Source organism: Chrysochloris asiatica, unplaced genomic scaffold (genome assembly GCF_000296735.1).
Source record: "Chrysochloris asiatica unplaced genomic scaffold, ChrAsi1.0 scaffold00065, whole genome shotgun sequence".
In the NCBI taxonomy this organism is placed as follows: Eukaryota; Metazoa; Chordata; class Mammalia; order Afrosoricida; family Chrysochloridae; genus Chrysochloris; species Chrysochloris asiatica.
Genome location: NW_006408583.1, coordinates 7,546,305 through 7,571,583, shown reverse-complemented (window position 1 = coordinate 7,571,583; position 25,279 = coordinate 7,546,305). Strand labels below are relative to the sequence as shown.

At 42.9% G+C, this 25,279-nt stretch overlaps 2 protein-coding genes across 2 annotated transcripts in view; one reads left to right on the top strand and one right to left on the bottom strand.

Moving 5' to 3' along the window:
* The first annotated feature begins 15,197 nt into the window (after nucleotides 1–15,197).
* RRAGA (Ras-related GTP binding A) lies at nucleotides 15,198–16,701 on the top strand. Its single transcript, XM_006864473.1, has one exon. The coding sequence runs from the start codon at nucleotides 15,407–15,409 to the stop codon at nucleotides 16,346–16,348; it is 942 nt and encodes a 313-aa protein (XP_006864535.1). The 5' UTR covers nucleotides 15,198–15,406; the 3' UTR covers nucleotides 16,349–16,701.
* An 8,138-nt stretch (nucleotides 16,702–24,839) lies between these two features.
* HAUS6 (HAUS augmin-like complex, subunit 6) overlaps nucleotides 24,840–25,279 on the bottom strand; it is a 43,491-nt gene continuing 43,051 nt past the window's right edge. The window contains exon 17 of the mRNA XM_006864503.1: nucleotides 24,840–24,910. Within this exon, the coding sequence (XP_006864565.1) occupies nucleotides 24,840–24,910 (71 nt within the window). The remainder of the gene's footprint in view (nucleotides 24,911–25,279) is intronic.

The window sequence follows — 25,279 nt, the reverse complement described above, 5'->3', positions numbered from 1 at the left end:
CAACAACAACAACCTTATAGGAACAGATCACCAGGTCTTTCTCCTGGTGCCACCTGCAACCACAGACCACCAACCTTTCCATTACCAGCCAAGCGCTTAACCATCACACCACCAAGGTTCTTTCAACAAAGCTATTGTTGTTGTTGTCAATGCTGTTGAGTTGATTCAACTCATAGCAATCCTGCATATGGTTTAAACTGTCGACCTTGAAGGTAGTCCAGTGCTATCCTACAACATTACAACAGAGTTTGGGGGCAAAGATAAGTAAATAGGGACAGAGAAGAGTGGTAGATGTGGGTTTCTCTCTCTTCTCAGTAGCTCCAAAGGTCTCCCCAAATCTTATTTTTTAAAATGGGGAAAGCTACCAGTTTCTCACTCAATAAAAGAAAAAAAAAAAAAAAAGGGGAAAACTGACGCCTAGGGAGAACTTGACTCAGATTCCTCACTGTCCCCACTTACCCTTGAAGGGCTTCTGGAGTTTTTATTCATTCTTGCTATTTCACCTACTCCCATAACCTCAGGCAGACCTGAGAATACTTGTAAAACCCCTCTCATTCTATGCTAACTGGCCTCTAAGCAGATTTAGTAAGGGAAAGATGAGGATTTCTAAACAATGAGGACTCCAGATCATTGCTGCTCAGTAGCAGTTTCGGCAATGATGACCATGCACCATGCGCTGTCCAGTACAGTGGCCACTCACCATAGGTGTATCTAACTGAGAACTGGAAATGTGGTTAATGTGGCTGAGGAATGGAATTTTCTATTTTAATTCATTTATTTAAATGAAATTGTCCCATGTGGCAGCTCTAGTTCTTGCTTCTCTAGCCCATCACAGTATGGAATTACCTTAACAACCAACAAGATAATACCCACCCCTCCATTCTAAAAGATAGAATTTGCACACACACCATTCTAATGGCTTATATCCAGTGAGGAAAAAAGTGAAAAATCAGTGCTGATGAGAATGTGGAGAGATTGGAACCCTCTCCCCATTGCTGGTGGGCTTGCACAATGGTGCATTCATTGTCGAAAACAGTTTGACAATACTCAGACAAGTTCACCAGGATTACCACATGACCCAGGAATTTCACTCTTGGATGTACGTCCTAAAATTGAAAGCAAGAACTCAAACAGATACAGATACATCAGTGTTCACTGAAGCATTATTCACAACAGCCAAAAGGTGAAAATAACCTTAATGCCCATCAACAACCAAATGGATAAAATTCTTCTCTATATAGTCATTGAAAACAGAATACAGAAAGATGTTTACCTGTGCTTTATTTAGTATGCAAAGGCTTTGGATTGTGTGACTCAAGATAAGCTATGGACAATATTGCGAAATATGAGTATTCCAGAACACTTAATTGTGCTCATGAGGACCTGCACGTAGACCAAGAGGCAGTTAAGAGAACACCTAATGGTTTAAAATTAGGAAAGGTGTGTGCCAGGGTTGTATTCTTTCATCACACATATTCAATCTGTATGCTTAGCAAATAATCCAAGAAACTGAATTATATGAAGAAAAATGTGGCATCACAATTAGAGGACAACTTATTAACAAGCTGCAATATGCAGGTGATACAACTTTGCTTACTGATAGTGAAAAAAACTTAAAATACTTACTGATGAACATCAAAGACCACAGCCTTCAGTATGGGTTGCATCTCAATGTAAAGAACACAAAAATCCTCCCCACTGAGCCAATAAACAACCTCCATATAAACGGAGAAAAAATTGAAGTGTCAAAGACTTCATTTTGCTCCATCAACCATCAACATTCAGGCAAGCAGCAGTGAAGAAATCAGAAGACATATTATTGTATTAAGCAAATCTGCTGCACAAGACCTCTTTAAAATGTCCAAGAGCAAAGATATCAGTTTGAGGTAATATGTGCCTGACCCAAGCCATGGCATTTTCTGTAACCTCATATGCATGTGAAAGTTGGGCAGTGAATAAGGAAGACTGGAAAAGAAATGACACATTTGAATTATTATGTTGGAGAAGAACATTAAAACCACCATGGACTTTCAAAAGAGCAAACCAATCTGTGTTGGAAGAAGTACAACCAGAATGCTCCTTGGAAGCCAGGATAGCCAGACTTCGTCTCTCATACTTCGGACATGTTACCAGGAGGGACCAGTCACTGGAGGAGGACATCATGGTTGGTAAAGTAAAGGGTCAGCGAAAAAGAGGAAGACCCCCAGCAAAATGAATTGGCACTGTGACAACAGCGATAGGCTCAAAGGTAGCAGTGACTGTGAGGTTGGCGCAGGCCCAGATGGTATTTCATTCTGTTGTGCATAGGATGGCTATGAGTCGGTACCAATTGGATGGCACCGAACAACAGAAGAAATCCACACATGGCTGACAGGTTTAACTTTCCTGAATCTATACCCGGAGTCCTGGTGTGGCTCTGTGAGTTAATGCATTGCACTACAACGTGGGACTGAACCGCAAGGTCGGTGGTTCAGATTCACGGCACTCCTTGGAAACCCTACACAGGGTCACTGTGGGTCAGAAACGACTCAGTGGCACTTAACAACAACACATCTGTACCCAGTGCCCTCCTTTCTCTGTCCATCTTCTCTCCTACCAAATCCTGATGAAAGTTTCTCTATACAGACATACCTCATTGTACTACGTTTCACTTTATTGTGCTTAGCAAATATTGCACTTTTTTTAACCAACTGAAAGCTTGTGGCAACCCTGCCTCTACAATGAGCGAGTCTTTCGGTGCCATTTTCAACATGTGCTCACTTCATGTCTCTAGGTCACATTTTGGTAAACCTCACAATCTTTTCTAACTTTTTCATTGTTATGATATCTGTTCTGGTTGATCATGGGTTTTGGTGGTGTAGTTGTAGTTGTTTTGTGTCACCACAAACTGCACCCATGTTTTACAAAACAGCAGACTTAATCGATAAACCATGTGTGTGTTTGAACTGCTCCACCAGTGGCTGGTGTCACGTCTCTCTCCCTACCTCTAGACCTCACTATCCTGAGACATGACAATATTGAAATGAAGCCCATTAGTAACCCTACAACGACATCCAACGATCCAAGTGGAAGACAGAGTCAATCAGTGTGGCAAACCTCATGGTCTGATGTTAAGAAATTGCCACAGCCACCAACCTGATCGATCCATCAGGAGCCATCGACACTGAGGCAGCAAAAAGATTACAATGAAGTTTAGCGTTTTTTAGCAATATTTTAAAAAATAAGGTATGTCCAAGTTTTAAAAAACAAAATGCACACTTAACAGACTACAGTATTTAACTGTAACATGCGCCAGGAACCAAAATATCCTGTGACCTGTTTTATTGTGATATTGGCTTCATTGTGGTGGTCTGGAACCGAACCCACAGTATCCATGCAGGAATGGTTCTTCCTCCTGTCATTTATGATAGGATATCAATTTAGCTGCAAAACCCCATGTGTCTTAAGTTTGTGCATAGCCTATTAAGGGGCTGACAGCCCAGCAGGAGAAAACCTCCCTGACTTTTTTATCTCCTAGCGTAGTGGTCACGAATCGAGCTGTGAAACCCAAGGTCAGCAGTTCGAAACGACCAGCTGCTCTGCAGGTGAAAGATGAGGCTTTCTGCTCCCGTAAAGATTTACAGCCTCAGAAACCCTGTTCAGGGTCGCTATGGGTCAGAACCGACTCTACGGCACTTAACAACAACAACAAGGTCAACTAGCGTAGTGGTTACAAATCGGGCTGTGAACCGCAAGGTCAGCAGTTCGAAACTACCAGTTACTCCATGGGAGAAAGATGAGGCGTTCTGCTCCCATAAAGGTTTACAGCCTCAGAAACCCTGTTCAGGGTCTCTATGAGTCGGAACCGACTCGACGGCACATAACAACAACAAAGGTCAAGGACCACCATACACAACAATTCATAGAAGTCTCTGTCTCTCTCTCTGTCTCTCTCTCTCTCTGTCTCTCTCTCTGTCTCTGTCTCTCTGTCTCTGTCTCTCTGTCTCTCTCTCTGTCTCTCTGTCTCTCTGTCTGTCTCTGTCTGTCTCTGTCTGTCTCTGTCTGTCTCTGTCTGTCTCTGTGTCTGTCTGTGTCTGTCTCTGTCTCTCTCTCAATCTCAATCTCTCTGTCTCTCAATCTCTCTCTCTCGCCCTCTTCCTCTCTGTCTCTGCCATTGAGCCAATTGTGGCTCCCAACAACCCTGTATAGGGTATCTGAGGAGCACCTTTCATGGATGACAGTACAGTGTCACCATCACTTTTATGTTTACAGCAGTGAGTAGGATAGGATGCTGGGTGTAAGGGGAAGCCCAAGGAAATGTTGTTCAATTAACAAAACTGTTCCCCAAGAGTAATACAGATCAAGTTAAACTACAGAAATGAAGAGCGAGCAGTCATGAGAAGACGGAGAAAGCAGGGGCTTGTCACTAGTGCATTGGGTCTGATGAGTTTTTTAAGTTGCAGAGCTAAACACCATATAAAAGACATAGAAGGCTTCTGCTTTGTGGCTCACTGCTTAGAAACAAGGTTGTGTTTGTTTGTTTTTTCCCCTGAGATAGAGGACATCTTCCATGTTTGCAAACCCGAGCAAACTTCAGGGAGTGTGGTGAGGTAGGAGGTCAGTTCCCAGATGAAGGCTGTAAAAGGCAGGCTGTCAAGAACCCCCTTGGAGGGAGAACCTTCAACAAAAGGGTTCTGCTGCAGGCCAAAAAAGGAAGAGAAAGGGGGCAGGGGGAGTGAGTGAGAACTGTCATCACACCCCCCTACAGAGATCCTCAACAGGTAGGATAAGCCCTGGACTGTTATCTGCAAAGCCAGAAGTTCAAATCCTATGCAGGATAGCTATGAGTAGGAACCAACTCAATGGTATTCAACAGCAGCTTAAGAAGTGAACCCTGTAATGAGTGAGGGAAAGGGACAGAAAGGGGGAAAGTTAGCAATGCATTCAGACATGTCCCCTTTGGGCAAAGATGGTGTAACAGGATAATTTAAAAACTAAACAAATTAGATAAAACAGTGCTTTTCCAGACATTTCCAAGAGATGGGAAACAAATGAGGTGAGTCCCCTTGTTACCCCAGTTAGTGCCTGGAGAGAGAGCCCCAAGAAAGCCTCAGGATTATGGCGGTTTGGAGACAGAGCTCAAAGCTCTTTCTAGGCAGTTCAAGTTCGAAGGAGACAGTCCAGAGGGAGAGCTGCCCAAGCAGGTGCCCCAAAGATCTCAGAGGGTTCCCTTATGTCTTCTGGGGAGTATGAATCAGAACAAGTCTGTGAGGAAACTACCAAGGCACAGGAAGGAACCACCTTCAGGGATTCGGGGAACACCCCAGGACACGCCACAGTACCGGAAGCGTGTCTTTTCCCATCAAACACAGTGGAAAACTTCAGAGTCAGTTCTCTGAAGGGCTCTGCTTCAACTGTGGGGGAACTAGCACTAGACTAATAACACTGTTAGGTCCCAACGAGCAAAGCATAAAAGCAAGACCCATGCTCATCTGTGATCTAATTCAATAATAGTTCCCAATTCTGACAAAATGGCCCAAATTCCCTGAGGAGTGATTGGGGGTGATGGGACCCACCCTCGGCCACTATGTGTTAACAGCCTGGACAACTGATATGGGCTTTCAAGCTAATGTACAGCCAGAGAGATGCGAGCCCTTCACTCAATAAGGATTTCTAATCTTTACTCTCCCCACCAATGATCCCCTTTTCTTATCATCAACACAGAACATTACAATTGGCAAGCATTCTTTGCCAGATTTCAGGATGATAACCCGGTGCGCAAACGATTAAGCACTTGACTACTCACTAAAAAGTCGGCAGTTCAAGCATACCCTGATGCACCTCAGAAGTAAGTCCTGGTGATCTGCTTCTAAAAGGTCACAACCTTGAACACCCCTTTGAACAGTTCTATTCTCACATATGGGATCTCCATGAGGTGTAATCAATTCAACATCAATACTACCACCATATAGGAAATATTCCATGTGCTATGACTCTCATATTTCATCTTTGTAAGAATCCTACCTGATAGGCACTCTTGAACCATGAAGAAATTAGCCTGGAGAAGTTGTTACCTACCTTGCTGTTGTTAAGTGCCACCGAGTTCAGTTCCAACCCATAGCGATTCTGGATAGGGTTTCCAAGGAGTAGCTGGTGAGCTTGAACCTGTGACCTTGTGGTTCATTCCGACTTTGCAGTCCAGCACATAATCCCACAGCACCACACCAGCACTCCAGTACCTACTTGTTGTTGTGAAGTGCCATCCAGTCGGTTCTGACCCATAGCGACCCTGGATAGGGTTTCCAAGGAGCAGCTGGTAAGCTTGAACCACTAACCTTGCAGTTCAAATGGCTTTGCAGTCTGGCACATTAACCCACAGTGCCACACCAGGACTCCAGTACCTAACCTAGTACCCTAAAATTAATGTGTCTGCAAGGGAGTTATCAATTGTTCCGCTGTTGCCCAAGTCCAGCCTTTTCTACTCCCCGACCCCACCCCGGGTGCCCAGGGAAAGAGGGAGGCGTTGCTCAGAGTGACCTAGAGCACTTATCAGCACTGATCGACCTTTAGTTAAAGCCCCGATTTCTCCCTAGGCCCACCTGTGCTTTACTCAAACCTGCTTCTAAGTGCACTAGGCCAGGAGCAGCCTACAGAGTCAACGAAGAGACAACGGGTTACTTTCTTTTCATGGTTCTTTTCCAACCCTATACCCGCGTGAAAACAGGCTTTCCAAACAACTTAAATTCCTCCGAAAAAGTAACGATTTCACTGAGTGAGAAATTGAGTTACATTTTAAGGAACTCCTCCCATTCCATCCTCTCCAGGATTTGGACAACAAAAGGAGCAAGACTAGTGCCCATCTGCCCCAGGCCTTCCTTCCCTCCTCTGATACCCCTGGGCTCAGACAGGAAGGTGCATAGGGAAGGCCCAGGACTGTCTCGTTTGCCCAGCATGATTCAACCTCGGCGCGCTCAATGCCAGCTGACAGTAAAGATGGTCGCGAGTGAACTGCAAAGTTGCAGCTTAGTAAGTTGCCGCGTGTACAGGGTCTGGAAAGGAACCATGCCCCCTCGGAGTCCGCCACCTTACCCGCAGGAGCACAGGTCGCAGATGCACTTCCTCTTCACCGGGGCCATGCTGAGGCCCAGTGTCTTCGCAGAGCATTCCACCTCCTGAGCCCCAACAGCTTCGTGGGGGCGCACCAAGTCTCGAGGACCTGGGCAGATGTTCTCAGTCTTGATTCAAAAGAAACGTCACTGGCCCTTTTGCAAACTTCGGTCTTCTAGTTCCCGTCCTTGAGCTGGTCATGCGCGGACTGAGCGACAGCCCAGGAGACGTCCCTGTGCACGCGCGGGCCCAGGCCTCTGCACGCCGGGATCCCAGCCTGGATGTCTGGCGCCAAGCACCTGTGCAGACCTCTGTGACGTCGTGGGGGCGAGGAGGGCACGCTCCTGGAGGCAATGATGCCACAAAGGGCCGCCTGTGTTGTTTGGGGAGCTTCCAGGGCCTCCCCTCGCCTTGGGGACTAGGACAAGGGTCCCCTCCATTGCACCTAGGAGGAACCCGAGGGAAGACAACGGACATCAAGGCATTGGGAAGCTCGCGAAAGTCAGTAAATGCCATGTTCACATGAGTAAACAGGCTGAAAATTCCCCTGACGTCACACAAGGATCCGAGGTGCCCCTTCTAAAGGAAACTCATCCCTTGACTGTAAGAAGGCCGTACTTATACCCTGCCCAAACCTTCACTGGGGGAAATCTATGTTACTGGCTTCACCTGTCTCTTGTTTAAGGGGTGACCAGAGGTGGAATCAACTCCAGAACAGCTAACAAGCCTTTAATCAGCTGTTCCAGGTGGTAGTGATTGGCACCGTGGGGAGGGTTCAAATTGTACTGTGCATGGGAATCACCTGGAAGGCTTAATAAACCCCAGATTACCAGCCTCCACAGCCTTCCCACCCACACCTCCACACCCCACCCCCGAGTTTCTGAGTCAGAGACCCTAAAATGTACACTTCTAACAGGTGTCCGGTGAGAGCCACAAGTCAGGGTGCTTCCTTCCTCTGACCCTCCTATTCTCCTGGTCCTGAGAACCCCTACAGATTCCTGGCCCAAACCCCACTCCACCACCAAAATATCTCAAGAATCTGGTTTTAACAAAAGCCCAGCTGATTCTGATCATGAAGCTGTGTACAAAAGCTGAAGACACTGCTCAGACGTGTCAAAACGCAAAACAAAAGTCTCCTGGCAAGCAGGACAAAAAGACAGAAATCGGAAATAAGAAAAAGAATAAGAAGAACATGAGAGGAGAGTGTATGAGAGCCAACATCCAAATCAATGGGCTATCAGTAAGAGACAACACAGAAAATGGAGGAGTCACATCCAAAAATTCAAGACTAGTCGTCCTCTTTCCTGCTCAGCGCCGCCATAGCTCGTGGTCCCAAGAAACATCTTAAGCATGTGGCTGCCTCCAAGCATTGGATGCTAGATAAACTGACTGGTGTGTTTGCTCCACGCCCATCCACTGGCCCCCACAAACTGAGAGAATGCCTCCCACTGATTATTTTCTTAAGGAACAGACTTAAGTATGCCCTGACAGGAGATGAAGTTAAAAAGATTTGTATGCAGTGGTTCATTAAGACTGATGGCAAAGTCCGAACTGATATAACATATCCTGCTGGTTTTATGGATGTTATCAGCATTGACAAAACCAGAGAACATTTCCGTCTGGTCTATGACACCAAGGGTCAATTTGCTGGTCATTGTATTACACCTGAGGAGGCGAAGTACACGTGGTGCAGAGTAAGAAAGATCTGTGTGGGCACAAAAGGAATCCCCCATCTGGTGACCCATGATGCTCGTACCATACGCTACCCTGATTCCCTCATCAAGGTGAATGATACCATTCAGATTGATTTGGAGACTGGAAAGATTACTGATTTCATCAAGTTTGACACTGGTAACCTGTGTATGATGACTGGAGGTGCCAACTTGGGAAGAATTGGTGTGATCACTAACAGAGAGAGACATCCTGGCTTTTGATGTGGTTCATGTGAAAGATGCCAATGGCAACAGCTTTGCCACCCGACTTTCCAACATTTTCGTTATTGGCAAGGGCAATAAACCATGGATTTCTCTTCCCCAAGGAAAAGGTATCCGCCTTACCATTGCTGAAGAGAGAGATAAGAGACTGGCTGCCAAGCAGATTATTGAATGAAATGTTCTCTAGGAGATGTGAACTAACAAATCTTTATATAATTAAAGATATTAAAAAAAAAAAAAAACAATTCAAGACTATTTTCCAAAATTAAAAGACGTGGGTTTTTGATTAAAAGGCAAGTTGGAAGGACCAGCAAAATGAAAAGTGACGCTCAACAATGTTCATTATCATTAAGTTTCAGAACACCAGAGATGATGAGAAAATCAAATGTACTGAGGAAAAAAAATATAGGTCAATTAAGGAGCAAGCCTAAGAAGTTAAAGGAGAGTGGCGCAATGCTGCCAAAACTGAGGACAACGTTCTTCCAACCAATCAAGTATGAAGGTTAAAAATAAAGACATTTACTCTCAATGGGAAGGAACTGAAAGCATTCCCTTTGCAAACAGAAACCAGAAAAGGATGCCCTTTTATCACTATTCATGTTCAATACTGTGTTGAAAGTCTTAACCAGACCTAAAAAAGCAAGAAAGGGAAATTAAACATATCCAAATTGGCAATGAAAAAGTAAAACTCTCTATATGCAGAAGATAGTATCCTATACATAGGAAATGCAAAGACTCAGCAAGAAAATTATTGGCACTTATTGAAAGATTCAGCAAAGAGGCAGGATACAAGATCAATACATAATCAGTTGGATTCCTCTATACTAATAGTGACAGCTCTGAAAAGGAAATTAGGAAAACAATACCATTTAAAATAGCCACCCAAAAGATAAAATACTTAGTAATAAATCAAACCAGAGAAACAAAAAAACCTATACAAAGAAAACTACAAAACAGTACTACAAGAAACCAAAAGAGACTTACAAAAATGGAAGAATATACCATGCTCCGGGCAAGAAACACTTAACATTGTGAAAATATCAACACTCCCAAAGCAATCTATAAATATAATGCAATCCCAATCCAGTTTCTAACATCATTATTTAAAGAGACAGAAAAAAATGATCACTAACTTTATGTTGTTAATTGCCATTGCATCATTCTGACTCACAGGGACCCTGTATAGGGTTTCTGAGGAGCAGCAAGTAGGTATGAACTGCCGACCTTGTGGTTCTCAATCTTGTACTTATCCTACAGCACCATACCAGGAGTCCAACTCTATATAGTGATACAGAAAGGAAAGAGACCATATAGAAAGGAAAGAGTCCTCAGATAAGCAAAGCATGTTTAAGAAGAACAAAGTTGGAGGACTCTGATATCAAATTTTACTATACAGCCCCAGTGTACAATGAAAGATACATAGATCAGTGGAGCAGAATTGAGAACCCAGAAGTAAATCCATCCACATACAGTCAATTGATATTTAACAAAGGGTCAAAACATTAAATGGGGAAGAGATAGTCTCTTCAACAAATGGTGCTGGCAAAACTGGAAATCGATTTGCAGAAGAATGAAACAAAAGACCCATTTTTCACACCATATACAAAAGACCTAACTGTAAAACCCAGACCATCAATGAAAAAAAAAATAGGGACAAATTTAGGAACTCTGATACATGGCATAAATATACTACCAAACATTACTAAAAACACACAAACAGTAGAAGACAAAGTAGATGACTGAGATCTCCTTAAAATCAGGTGCTTGTGTGCCTCAAAAGATTTCGCTAAAGACTGAAAAGGGAACCCACAGACTAGGAAAAAAATTTTGCAACGACATACCAAACAAGGTACTAATCTCTAAAATTTATAGAAAACAACACTGGTATTAAAAAAAAAGACAATTCAATTACAAAATGAGCACAGGACATGAACAGATACTTCAGCAAAGACATTTAAGCAGCCAACAAACATATGAAGTTCAACCACTGTGGAAAACAGGTAGCACTTCCTCAGAAAGTCTTGTGGATACAGACCAAGTAAAGGGATTGCTGGGTCATACAGTATTTCTATTTCCAACTTTCTGAGGAAGCACCACACTGTTTTCCACAGTGGTTGAACCATTAGCAATGCAGGAAGGTCCCAGTTTCTCCACACTCTTGCCGGCATTTGTTGTTTTCTGTTTTTTGAGCTTTGCTTTTAATGCTGGTGTGAGATATCTTATTGTTGTTTTGATTTGCATCTCTCTAATGGTTAATGATCATGAACATTTCTTCATATGTTTGTTGGCTGCTTAAATGTCTTCTTTGGCAAAGTGTCTGTTCATGCCCATTTTTAGACTGTCTCCATCTTTTTGCTATTGTGAATGGTGCCGTGATGAACACTGGGGTCAATACATCTACTCGCATCCTGGCTAATATTTCATCGCAGCACCATTCACAATAACAAAAAGATGGAGACAATCTAAATGCCCAACAATGGGAGAATGGATAAACTAACTTTGGTCATATACACAATGGAATACTACGCAACGTTGAAGAATAATGTGGGATCTGCAGAACTCTTCTTAACATGAATGAACCTAGAGGACTTTATGCTGAGTGAAATAAGTCAATTACAAAAGGACAGATATTGTATGAGACCACCATTGTAAAATCGAAATGAATGATTTTTATTCTAAAAAAGAAAACATTCTTTGGTTACTAGGGGTGGGAGGGAAGGGAGAGTAATTCACTGACTAGAGGGTAGACACATATTCACTCCAATGATGTAAGTGCAATATATCAGAAGCAGAGGTGTAATATACAAGAAAAGGAAGGTTGGCAGAAGAATGGTGAAGACAGGTGAAGATATAGGGAAGGTGTGTATGGGCTAAGGGGGATAGAGGTAAATGGTGATATTTTCACAACCTGGGAACAAGAAAATGGGTATGGGAGGAAGAATGGGATTATTACCCACAAACATATGAGTTTGAAAGAAGATAGTGTTACATGGGTATTTACCTTTGCTGCAAACTCAACTATGAATGAGGTAGAACATATAGTGGGCAAATGATGAAAACTTAGATAATATCAACTATCTTATGGTAATGAGTTGCTGGGCCTGGGGGCTCAGAACCATAGTCTCGGGGGACACCATGATCAATTGGCATAATATAGTCTACAAAGATAGTGTTCTATATCCTACTTTGGTGAGTAGCATCTGGAATCTTAAAAGATCATGAGTGACCATCTAAGGTGCAGCTATTGGTCTCTCCATGTGCAGAAGAAAGAAGAGTGATGAGAATTGAAGATACTTGGAAACAGTTATGTCAACGGACTAATGGAACATGTGAACATCAGTCTCCACAGTTCTGAGACCAGAACTAGATGGTGTCCGGCCACCACTACCAATTACTCTGAAAAGGATCATATTAGAAGGTTCCAGATAGAACAGCAGAATATGTGGAACAAAACTCAAAAGTATTAATTTTTTTTAAAAGACCAGTTTACTGGTCAGAAAGAGACTAGAAGAACTTGAGACTATGTCCCTCGACCACCCTTCAGGTATGCAATGGAACTTACCCCGGTGGCTCTACTTTCAGCCAAGTAGTAAGTAGGTATGTAGAGAAAACAACAAGTCTAGTAACGTATGCTCATTATGAATGATGGAACTCAGTCAATGAAAATCAAAAGGACAATATTTACCTAACGACAAAGTTGAGAACGGATGGGAAGGTGGGTGGAATGGAAATAGGAACCACAGGAAGGAAGTGGGATAACTATTTGGAGGGGATTGCAATCATTGAGATGAAACAAAACATGTGATTTGTTGGATCTAAAATGTAGTTTTGTCTTTAAATCTTCACTAAATTCACAATATAAAGTTTTTAAAAATACGTCAAAACATCTTCAGACATACAATGTCATTAAAATTTTCATGTCCTCATACTTTCTATCAGGAAGCTACTGGAGAATGTGTTCCACCAAAAGAATGAATCAATCAAAAGTGAGGAAGACATGGACTCAAGGAAAAAGGATATCCAACTCATGAGAAAGCAGAAAGGAATCCCCAGAATGCTGGCCAGTAAAGGAGATCTGAGGGTCCAGAAGGCATGTGCCTAAGGAAATGAAACTGAGTTTGAATATATTAAGGGGATTTACTATCTTGTGTTATGACATTTCTCAGCTTTATTTCTGTAAATTGAAACAAGAAGCAGTCTTGAACTTTATTCCTGCACATGCCCTACAGACAAGTAGGTATTCAATTTTTATTATTATAAATGGAAGATTGAACTATCTCTATTTTACAGTGTAAGTTACATGCTGTCAAGTCAGTTCTGACTCATAATGACCCTGTAGAGCATCTCCAAGGAATGACTGGTGCCATTGACCTGCTCTTTGGATACCCTTTGTTGTTGTTGTTGTTGTTGTGAAGTGCCATCGAGTCGGTTCCTACCCATAGCGACCCTGGATAGAGTTTCCAAGGAGCAGCTGGTGAGCTTGAACCACCCACCTTGCAGTTCAAATGGCTTTGCAGTCTGGCGCATTAACCCACAGTGCCACACCAGGACTCCTTGGACACCCTAAACAGGGTCACTATAGGTCGGAACCGACTTGATGGCACTTAACAACAACAACCCTGGTATGAACTTCCTGTTGTGTGCTATTGAGCTGGTTCTGACTCAGCAACCCTGTCCAGGGGTCTCCGTGAGCCGCTGGTAGTTTTGAACTGCCAACCTTGAGGTTAACCTTATCCTTCAGTGCTTATCCCACAGGGCTGTTGCTGTTGTTTAGTGCTGTGGAGGTTCCAACTCATAGGGACCCTACTTAGGGTTTCCAAATAGTGGCTGGAGGGTTTGAACCACCAACCTTGTGGTGAACAGTCCAGTGTTTGTCCTACAGTGGTGGTTGCGGATTGGGTTGCTAACCTCAAGATCAACAGTTCCACGGGAGGAAAATGAGGTTTTTCTGCTCCCCTAAAGATTCACAACCTCGAAACCTGTTGCTGGAGACAGAACCAATTCTACCGCACACACCACCACCACTGCTTCAATTAGCTCCTGGTGGTGCTTTGCCTAGCCAGTCCAGCTCCTTGCCAAAACGTGGTTCAACCTACCAGCTGGTCTGTGGGGAAAATAGGATGGTAATCTGTTTCCATAAAGGTTCCAGCCATGGAGAACCCATGAAGCAGTCCTAGTCTGTCTTATAGACTCAGTTTGAGTAGAACTTGAAGGAGATTTTTAGTGGGGTTTTTGTTTTGTTTTTTTAGTCACTGGGGAGGCTTAAGGAGCCTGGTGGCACTGTGGCATAAACATTGAAGCAAAAGGTGGGCAGTTCAAACCCACCAGCCATTCTGCAGAAGATGAGGCTTGCTGCTCTTTTATAGATCTATAGCCACAGAAACTCTATGTAGCAGCCGCGATGAGTCAGAAGGCCGTAGAAGAATTGATGCATTTGAGTTATGGTGCTGGAATTAAGTACAATCAGAATGTTCCTCAGAAGGCAGGAGGCCAGGTTTCGTCTCTCTTACTTTGGACATACTGTCAGGAGGGACCAGCCCGTGGAGAAGGACATCATGTTTGGTAAAGTGGAGGGTCGGAGAAAAAGAGGGAGACCCGCAACTACAGGATGAGCACAGTGGCAGCAGCTACGGGCTCAGTCGTAGCATCGATTGTGCTTATGGCGCTGACCAGGCGGTGTCCCCTCCTGCTGCACAGAGGGTCACTATGGGTCGGAACCCACTGGACGACACTAACAACAGCGAGTGGGAACCGACTCGAGGACACAGGAATCGAAATGGACTGGAACGCAGCGGGGTTTTGTTTGTTTGTTTAAGTCAGGTCGTACATGCGCGGCGAAAGTAGGTCTTTCCTAACGTACCCTGTTTGATGCCCTTCGAGAAAAGCACATCTCGATCTTAAAGCGAAGGGTTTGGTTGTTGTCCTTTTGCCACAAGACGGCAGCATTCTCCTCTTGCAACCGTAAAACCAGAAGAACAAAACACCAGACTCCATCCTGAGTTTGCCTCTCATTTCCCTGTCAAATTAAGCACGTTCAGGTTCCCTAAAGCTGCAAGTCACCTGACCTCCAGAGGCAGCGCCCACCGAGCGCGGAAGTTCTCGTGAGATCGCTGCCGGAAGTGGGTGGAGGCGGTGCGACGCAGCGACCCACCTCTCCGGAAGGCGAGCAGTTCTCCAGAGCTGTTGCAGTCCGCGGTCTTAGGTTGCTGGCCCCTGAAGAAACGCTATCCCCGCCGAGGCTTTTGGAGCCTGAGTTCGAGCTTTCGTCTGCCCCGACTGCGTGGAGGTGCGCACCGACGCCTGGCCTGAGGAGTCCGCCAGCTCCTGCCTACGCGCTGCAGCTAGGCCGCGCCCTGACGCCCAGTACGCGGCGGCCCCTGCGGGTGATGCCAAACACAGCCATGAAGAAAAAGGTCCTGCTGATGGGGAAGAGTGGGTCGGGGAAGACCAGTATGCGGTCCATCATCTTTGCAAATTATATTGCTCGCGACACCCGGCGCCTGGGAGCCACCATCGACGTGGAGCACTCCCACGTCCGATTTCTGGGGAACCTGGTGCTGAACCTGTGGGACTGTGGTGGGCAGGACACCTTCATGGAAAATTACTTCACGAGCCAGCGCGACAACATCTTCCGGAATGTGGAGGTTCTGATTTACGTGTTCGATGTGGAGAGCCGCGAGTTGGAAAAGGACATGCATTACTATCAGTCGTGTCTGGAGGCCATCCTCCAAAACTCCCCTGACGCCAAAATCTTCTGCCTGGTGCACAAAATGGATCTGGTTCAGGAAGATCAGCGTGACCTGATTTTTAAGGAGCGAGAGGAAGACCTGAGGCGCTTGTCTCGCCCGCTGGAGTGCGCTTGTTTCCGAACCTCCATCTGGGATGAGACGTTGTACAAAGCGTGGTCCAGTATCGTCTATCAGCTGATCCCCAACGTGCAGCAGCTGGAGATGAATTTAAGGAATTTTGCCCAGATTATCGAGGCCGATGAAGTTCTGCTTTTCGAGAGAGCTACGTTCTTGGTTATTTCCCATTATCAGTGCAAGGAGCAGCGTGACGTCCACCGCTTCGAGAAGATCAGCAACATCATTAAGCAGTTCAAGCTGAGCTGCAGTAAATTGGCCGCTTCTTTCCAAAGCATGGAAGTCAGGAATTCTAACTTCGCTGCGTTCATTGACATCTTCACGTCAAACACTTACGTGATGGTGGTGATGTCGGATCCTTCGATCCCTTCGGCGGCTACTCTGATCAACATTCGCAATGCCAGGAAACACTTTGAGAAGCTCGAGAGAGTGGATGGCCCCAAGCACAGCCTCCTTATGCGCTGAGTATCACCAAATACTGTTGCTGAAGATGCTGAATTGCTTTTTTTGTTGTTGCACCTTCTCTTTAATGTTATCATGTTGTGTGCTTAAAAGTGGGCTTTGAAATGTGTGCTGTGTACTACTTCCACCCCTTTCTCCCTCCCCATCATCTCAGCATTGGGCGCTGTGGTCTCAGCTGTCCAGTAGAGCGTCAAAATAACCTTAATGCACAGTTGGTTTGCTGTAACACTAACGTGGTTTGTGTGTGGGTTCTAATGGAAATGCACATCAGAGCCTTTACCAGTATCTTTCTGGATTCCTTATTAGATTGCAAAGAGGGAATGTTCACTATTTTATCAGCGAGGAATTAAAATGCATTTATAAATTGCTTTTGGCTTCAGTCATGAATAAATATTTTTGAGAGCAATTTAAAATAAGCTGTTCATGCAAGTAATTAGAAGGTGGTTCATATGTCAGTGGGAAGATTCTGGCTGCCCACAACTATTGCTATGCTGGCAAGTTTTTTTTTGCCTTTTTTCTAGCAAATATGATTTTGTAATCTGAGTCCTAATCTCGGACGTTTCATGGCAGCTGTTAACAGTGAGTGGTTCAGAGCCTGACTGGAGCCTGACCACCTGGATTGCATTCATCATCTGGTTCCATCACTTAGAATTGCACTGTGCTTGTTTCCTTGATGGTAAAATGTGGGTATGAATAGCACTACTGCATGGGATTGTTCAAAGACTTAAACTTTGGAAGCATTTAGAATAGTACCTACCACACAGGACAGTGTGTCAGCTCTCATGTGAACACTACTGGACCATTTCTCCCCAACATTACTGTGAAATATACCTAACTACAAGAGGGTTTCAAAAAGTTCCTGGGAAAAGACCATTATCTTTGTTTTTTTCTATGAACTTTTTGAAACCCCCCCTGTATGTAAACCCTTACTAGATGCCAGGTATCCCTATATGGTTGATGTGTATTTATCTCACTTGATCTTCACAATCCATGAGGTAAATTATAAATGAGAAAACTGGCAGAGGTTTACTACCTCTATTAAGTTACACAGCTGAATACAGGCAATCTGACTGAAGATCCTTTCTGTCTCCCAGCCATTACACCCAACATTCTATCTGAAATTGACAGAAAAGTTCTTCATACAAACCCTATCTTTTTAGATATAGATTATTCCTATAATATAGTTCTTTTAATTTTATAGACAGAAAGTTGAAGCTCAGGGGAGTTAAGGAAATTCCCCCAATGAAACAGGGTTTAATTCACTTTGGCAACATCACTCTCCCATTTGTATTTTTCTAGAAGTCTGGATTAATAATGAATCAGATTCTTAGAATGCATACTTTTAGGAGAGGATTCTAAGACTCTCCATTCGGATTAGCAATGTGGTGTAGTAAAGTCAGAAAACAGACATAATGCCCTGTTCCAACTCTCCAATAGATGCTTTACAGATAAGTTTTCAATGAAACCTAAAAATTTTCATTTGAGAAGAATTCTGGTTGTACAGTGGTTAAGCACTCAGCTGCTAAATGAAAATGTGGCTTGAATGCTACAGGAAAGATTGTGACAGTCTGCGTCTGTAAAGATTACAGCCTTGGTAACCCTAGGTGGCATTTTTACTCTGTCCTATGAATTGGAATCAATAAAGGAGCTCTGGGAGCGTAGTGGTTACGAATCGGGCTGCGAGCCACAGGTCAGCAGTTCGAAACTACCAGCGGTTCCATGGGAGAAAGATGAGGTGGTCTGCTCCCGTAAAGATCTACAGCCTCAGAAACCCTGTGTAGGGTCGCTATGAGTCGGAACTGACTCCACGGCACATAACAACAAAAATGGCATTAACAGGTTTGGGGTTTTTTTGTTTAAATTTCATTTTAAAGGGAACTCTGATTATTTAATCTTCCTGGTCTCCCATTCTACAGATGAGGCAATGTACAGACATTAAACATAAATAGTAAGCCTTTAGAATTTTCAAGGCTTTAATAAGTTATTATTAAACCCTTTCTAGCTATGGATGACAGGTCCCCTCCCCATTAAGAGCACTAAGTTACTCAGATGTAAAATACAAAACACATCTAATTAGGATATTGGCAATAAGTTAGTATAAATTTGAATCACTGAACCTTTTGTTGATCAGTTATACACATAATATGATCATTTTATGGTTTTCAAGACATCATTCTTTTTACTGATACTCTGTGTGTTGTTAAGGAGCTCTGGTAGCGTACTGGTTATGAGTTGGACTGCTAACCTCAAGGTCAGTAGTTCGAAACTACCAGCTGTTCTGCAGGAGAAAGATGAGGCTTTGTGCTTAAGAAAAAGATTTATAGCCTCGGAAACCCTGTATAGGGTCACTATGAGTCAGAACCAACTCCACGGCACACCACCACAAACATCCTCGTGTGTTGTTGGTGCCATGGAGTCAGTTTTGACTCATAATAACCCTATAGGGTTTCTAAGGCTTTAAATCTTTTTCTTGAGCACAAAGCTTCATCGTTCTCCCTTGGAACAATTGGTGGTGGGCTTGAACTGCCAACCTATGTGGTTCACGGTCAAGTACTTATCCTGTGGAGCCACCGTACTCCCTGATATTACACGGGAAATACTAAAACATGATGGTGTAATAGTGGTGGTTATGTGCCATGGAGTTGGTTCCAACTCCTAGCGACCCTGTACAGTGTTTCCGAGGCTGTGAATCTTTACAGGAGCAGAAAGCCTCATCTTAATCCAAAGGAACAGCTGGTAGTTTTGAACTGCTAACCTTGCGGTTCACAGCCCGATTCATAACCACTACACTACCAGAGCTCCTTATGATGGTGTAATACTGAGTATTTATTCAAGACTGTACAGTACATGGAACATTAAGAGTCCCAAAGTGAATTCATATTCTAAACTTAAGCCTGTGGACTTGACTTTCACAGTACTTAAGAAGAAAAGTGAGCAAGCATGTATCTGTAACTTAAACAGTTAATTTTATTTTAACAATACTTTACACTGAGGGAAATGCCCTTAATGTTTTATTTTCTTTCTTTTTTAAGCACATTCAAAACAGAATGATGGCGATTGCTTTTATATTATACATCTTAAGAATTCCGGCTTTTCCTTTAGATAAAGTTGACTCTGTAGATCATGGGGTTAAGAACGACATGGTCAAGAAAGTTTCAGAATGTCAGTATTTTTTTCAGTTTCAGTTAAATACTTCCAAATGTTTTCTCTTAACTTTCAATATTCTTTATTCCACTCGATAGCATTTTTCATATCAAACAACAGCTTATGCTTGTCCTGTTAAACATTTAAAACATTTTTTGCATTACCTAAGGTTTCAAGTTGAAGATATAGAAGTCAGTTTGTTGTCAAGTGCCATCGAGTCAGTTCCAACTCATAGTGACCCTTTATAGGGTTTCTGAGGAGCGGCTGGTAAGTTTGAACCACTGATCTTGCGGTTAAAACCAACCTTTGGCGGAGTGCTTATCCTACATCATCACACCAGGGCTCTAGAAGTCAGTTTACACACACTTGTTATTAAAATCAGTGACTAAAACAATATTTTGTATAATTTGATATGAATGTAACGAAAATGTATGTACAGCAATAAATTAGATTTTTTTTTACCATTTCTTAAATTCAAGTAGGAGACAGTGCCAATTTTGAAATCTTAAGTGCCACTGAGACAGTTCCAATGCATAGTGACCCTCCTGTACAGGGTTTCCAAGGAGTGGCTGGTAGGTGCCAACCTTGTGGTTAGCAGTCCAGTGCTTATCCCACAGCATACCATGAATAGTTGCCTAAAATGGTCTATGACCCTTGGTATATATGAGGGGACTTCAAAAATTTCATGGAACAATGGAATTAAAAGATACATGTATGTACAGAATTATATAATTACAACCATGAAAAAATAAGAATCACAGATTTCAAAGAAGGGATAGGCACATGGCTATGGAAAAGACACATTAAGACTTCATTGTAGAAAATATCTTAGCTATTCCACCAGCTTCAGGGAACTGGGAATTTCTAAAGGCCACGTTCACATTTCATTTCAGTGAAAATCAGAAGAGCATGGTGGAAGGGAAAGGAGACACATTTAGACCTTATTGCAAGGTCAGTTTGAACTGCAAGGTCAGCTGTTCAAGCTCACCAGCTGCTGCTCAGAAACCCTGACAGGGTCACTATGAGTCAGAACCAACTCTAAGATACGTAACGTATATGCCTTTGAATAGAGTCCTGGTGTGATGCTGTAGGATAAGTACTGGACTAAAAGGTGGATTTGAACGGCAAGGTCAGTGGTTCAAATCCACCAGCTTCCACCTTGGAAATCCTGCATCAGAACCCAATCAATGGCACTTAACAGTATGCTTTGGAAGAGTCCTGGTATGGCACTGTAGAATTTAAGCACTGGATTGCTAGCCACAACATCAGGAGTTCAAACCCACCAGCCACTCCTTGGAAACCCTCCACAGGGTTACTGAGTCAGAACTGACTCAACAACACTTAACAACCATATGCCTTTGAAGGAGCGTAGTGGGTTAGGCATTGGGCGGCTAACTATAAAGGTCAGCAGTTCAAGTTCACCAGCCGCTCTGTAGGAGAAAGATGAGGCTTTCTGCTCCTGTAAAGATTTAGTCTTGGAAACCCTATGCAGGGTTGATATGAATTAGACCCCACTCAGGAGTATGCAGCAACAATAGCATATGCCTGTAGATGTGAGCTCTATCTTGGAATCTGCTGTGAACCATTTTTGTTAACTGCTGATTCGGTACCAGAGGAACAGCTGGAGAGTTTGAACTACTGACCTTGTGTTCAAAACTACTGACATTGCAGCCCAGTGCATTACCCTTCAGTGCCACACCATTATTGGAAACCTAAGCATTTAAGTGACTTAAAGCCGTCCCTTATGGCCAAAAGACAACTAAGCAGGTGGCAGTGGTTATGGGAGGAGGCTAAAGGCAGTAAACTATAATCAGTGGTTTAAGAGATTTGAGACATTTACAGCACAGGTATGCATACTTAATGTGAACATTAAGTGCTATTTAGTCAGTTATAACTTATAACAAACCTATATAGGGTTTCTGAGACTGGTGGGTTTGAACCACCAAACATATGGTTAGCAATACAATGTCCGTAATTTTTGCTCTAAGTGCCATCAAGTAAGTTCTGATTCTGTGACCCTGTGTAGGGTTTCTGAGGAGTGGCTGGTGAATCTAAACTGCTGCCCTTGTGGTAAATAGGCGTGTCCGTATGTTCTGTGAGATAAGACATAATTTGAACATTGTGTGAACACCATATTGTATAAGGGCAATTTTCATATAATTTATACTTAATAAAAGGAGCTCTGGTAGCATAGTGGTTATGAATCGGCCTGTTAACCTCAAGGTCAGCAGTTCGAAAATACCAGCTGTTCCGTGGGAAAAAGATGAAGTTTCTGCTCCCGTAAAGATTTACAGCCTCAGAAACCCAGTACAGGGTCACTGAGTCAGAACCAACTCCACGGCACATAACAACAATCCCTTTAAACCTTTGAAAACTTTTTGGGAGTATAATCAGACAAAGCCCACAAGGAGGCTGGCCTTGCCAGGTGTGCAGCTGGGTCAGGTAGAAGCTGTGCTGGCAGCCAAACCAGGACTTTGCCCTCATCTAGGCAGAAGTGGGCATCCAGATGGAGACAGATGTGGAGGGGGCAGCCTTCTAGAGGTGACCACAGGCTGGGTAGCAAGTGGGTGCTAAGAGCACCAGCTGATGGTAATAGTGTTTGCTGCTTTGCCCTGTTGATAGGACCACTTCCGGATTCTGGGCAGCCACCACTGCCGAGGACGAGCCAGCCCACCAGGGCCTGCAGCACGAGTGAAGTCATCACAACAGGCAGTAAGCACCATGAGCTGGGAGCCAGAGGCTGCATTGTACGAATGAAACCAGGTCCAGTGACTGGGGAGTACCATTTTACTGTGGGGGCTTGAAAACCATTAAGATATATTGAGTTGGTTCCGATTCATAGCAACTATTTTCAAGGATGGTATGTTGGGTTTGAACTGCCGACCTTGCGGTTAGCAGTCCAGTGCTTATCCTACAGTTCCACTCCATTAAGGGAGAATAAAAAAGGAAAGCAGTCTTCCCCTTATATGTAGTTAGATTTGCCCAGATGTCACACATTGCATACCTTGTAGTAACATGAAAGACAAAGGAAGAATATATAAAACCTTCAGCCTATCACAGGTGTATAGCTCATTCGACATTGTGATTTTATAAATCAAATAAATGTCCAGAGACATTTTGATGTGTTCTAATTCTCAGGCCTCCTATACTTTATTGACCATGAACTTCCCCATCAGTTACCGATCTGAATATGCATTAGTATAGCTGCTTCTCAAAGGTACCCCAGGGCTAACTATGACTATAATCAAACTTTTTATTCAGTCTAATGAAACAGATTCAGAGCTTTGGTAGCATAGTGGTTATGAATCAGGCTGCGAACCGCAAGGTCAGCAGTTCAAAACCAGCTGTTCCGTGGGAGAAAGATGAGGCTTTCTGCTCCCGTAAAGATTTACAGCCTCGGAAACCCTGTACAGGGTCCCCACTATGAGTCGGAACCGACTCACGGTACATAACCACCAATCCCCATTTTAGACCTATACATTTTTAAAATGAATGCCAGAGTATTCTAATTCACGTGGTTCAAGTTCATTTTAGGTAATTTAAACTTCCTAAGCTTCAGTCTCTTAATCTGTAAAAGAGGTATAACTGTTGTGTTAGGTATAACGATGAAATTCAGTGTGTGCCTAGCAATGGCCCTGGCACTTTATAAATGCTATTGACAGTGGTGCTGTGAGTTAATGTGTTGGACTGCATTAGTGGTTCAAGCTCCCCAGCCGCTCCTTGAAAACCCTATACAGAACTGATTCAACAGTGCTTAACAACAACCTTCTCCTTAGCATGCTAATTTTGGATTCCTTAACGCAGACTAAAGAATGTTTTCACAATAAACCTACCAAACCCTAAAACAAAACTTGTATTAACCATATACAGGGTTCCCAGAATTTAAATCTTTACAGGCACAGGAGCAGGCAGCCTCAACTTTCTCCTGCTGGTGGGTTTGAACTGCCAACCTTGTGGTTAACAGTCCAGTGCTTACACAGTGCCACTTTCTTCTTTTCTCACAAGACTGGCTTTTCAAACTGTTTGTAGAACCATGAGAGAAAGGTAGCCCAAAATAACGAAAGGTAGCCCAAAATAGGTGAAAAGAGATGAACTATTAAGCCCATCTTTTTCCAAAACTTTTCTCCTGTCCATGAAAATTTCTTAGGGGTGAGTGGACAAGGTTGTGATGGGATTTTACAGAGGTGGAATGGCTATAAGTGCCATCACCCAACTTCTGTTCCAATCCTTCCGGTTCAGAGGGCAACAGCGCAGTTTCAATTGGGTGCTCTAGCTAGAGATAAGCCTTTTCCTGGGCCAGTGGCCCTCTGATTCCCACTCAGAATCCAGAGGCCAACAGAAGGCCTACTCTTGCAGCCTTATGGCCTGACCTTTTAGTGGCATACTTCCACAAAAACAAACAAACCCATTGCTGACAAGCTGATCGTAGCTTCAAAACTTACCATTACAACACTGAAGAGTTATTTAATGACAATTCAATATTCTCAAGTTATTTTAGAAACTATTCTGTAGGCAGATAGGAATTTTGATGGTTATTGAGCAGGAAACTAACACAATCAAATCTGTATCTTTTCCAAACAACAGTACCTGCCTCCCACCACCAAAAAACAAAAACAAAACAAAAAAACTTATCAAATTTTTCATTTATTTTTTTCTGTTAAAATATAAAACAAGGATAAAATTAAACTCTCAAAGTCTAAATTAGACCAAATATAAAACTATTGTATTAACCCACTGAATGGATTTGTAAGTGTTCCATCATTTTCTTTTTGAAACATGCCCTGGTGCCAGTATCACATGTATTTGTATCACATGTACTTCACCCCATCAGGCATCACTGCTCCTATCAGTAACCAACCCTACTGAGGATTTTCCCAATCTTAAATTCTGTCATCTTGACTACACTCACAAGGCACTATTTTTCTCACATTTTTTGTTAGTACCAGAATGTTCCATAAAGAAACAAGTTACATATTTGTCTAAAAGGAAAGGTCAGTATATCTAATGGCTATTACATTAACCACTTAATGAATGAACATCAAAAAAAAAATGCTCATTCTTATGTTAACAAACTGAATTATAACAAAATAAATTAAACTACAACTTCTGTCATTTTCTTAGTGCTTACATTATTTAAGATGTCTTTGTATAACTCTCCATTTTACTTTCCACAAATACTTCATGTCAACTGTTTGTTCCTACTACAAACTGAGAAAATCCCTATCTAAAAATAATACAGGAGGTTAAAAGGCATTTAAGAACTTTTAGACTCTGAAAAAGCAAGTATACATTTCCAATTTAGACTTAGTTTTTATTCTGTGACATAACTTCAATTTCAATGCATCATAGTTCAATTAGCTTCTCTTTTCAAGTCAGACGGAGACTTTCCTGCATCAGGACTCTTATTCCGGATTTCTTCTTCTGCAAAATTGATTAAAAATTAAGAAAATGATAAGCAAGCATTACAAAGTAAAGTAAATAATATAAATTCTAGATAGTAGCAAATTTCAATGTTCTTAAAGTATCTTTTTCCAGGGTGATGTACAGTGAAGCTATACCATCAGAAAGATCTGCCCTAACATGCTGGTGTGGTGCCATAAGATAAGCACTCAACCTCAAGGTCAGTCTGAACCACAAAGTCAGAGGTTCAAACACACCAGCGGCTCCTCAGAAACTCTATATAGGGTCGCTGTGAGTTGGAACCGACTTGATGGCACTTAACAACAATATGGTACTAGAGCCATTTTTATAAACTCTTTATCATGGAACATTTCAACATATACAAAAGTA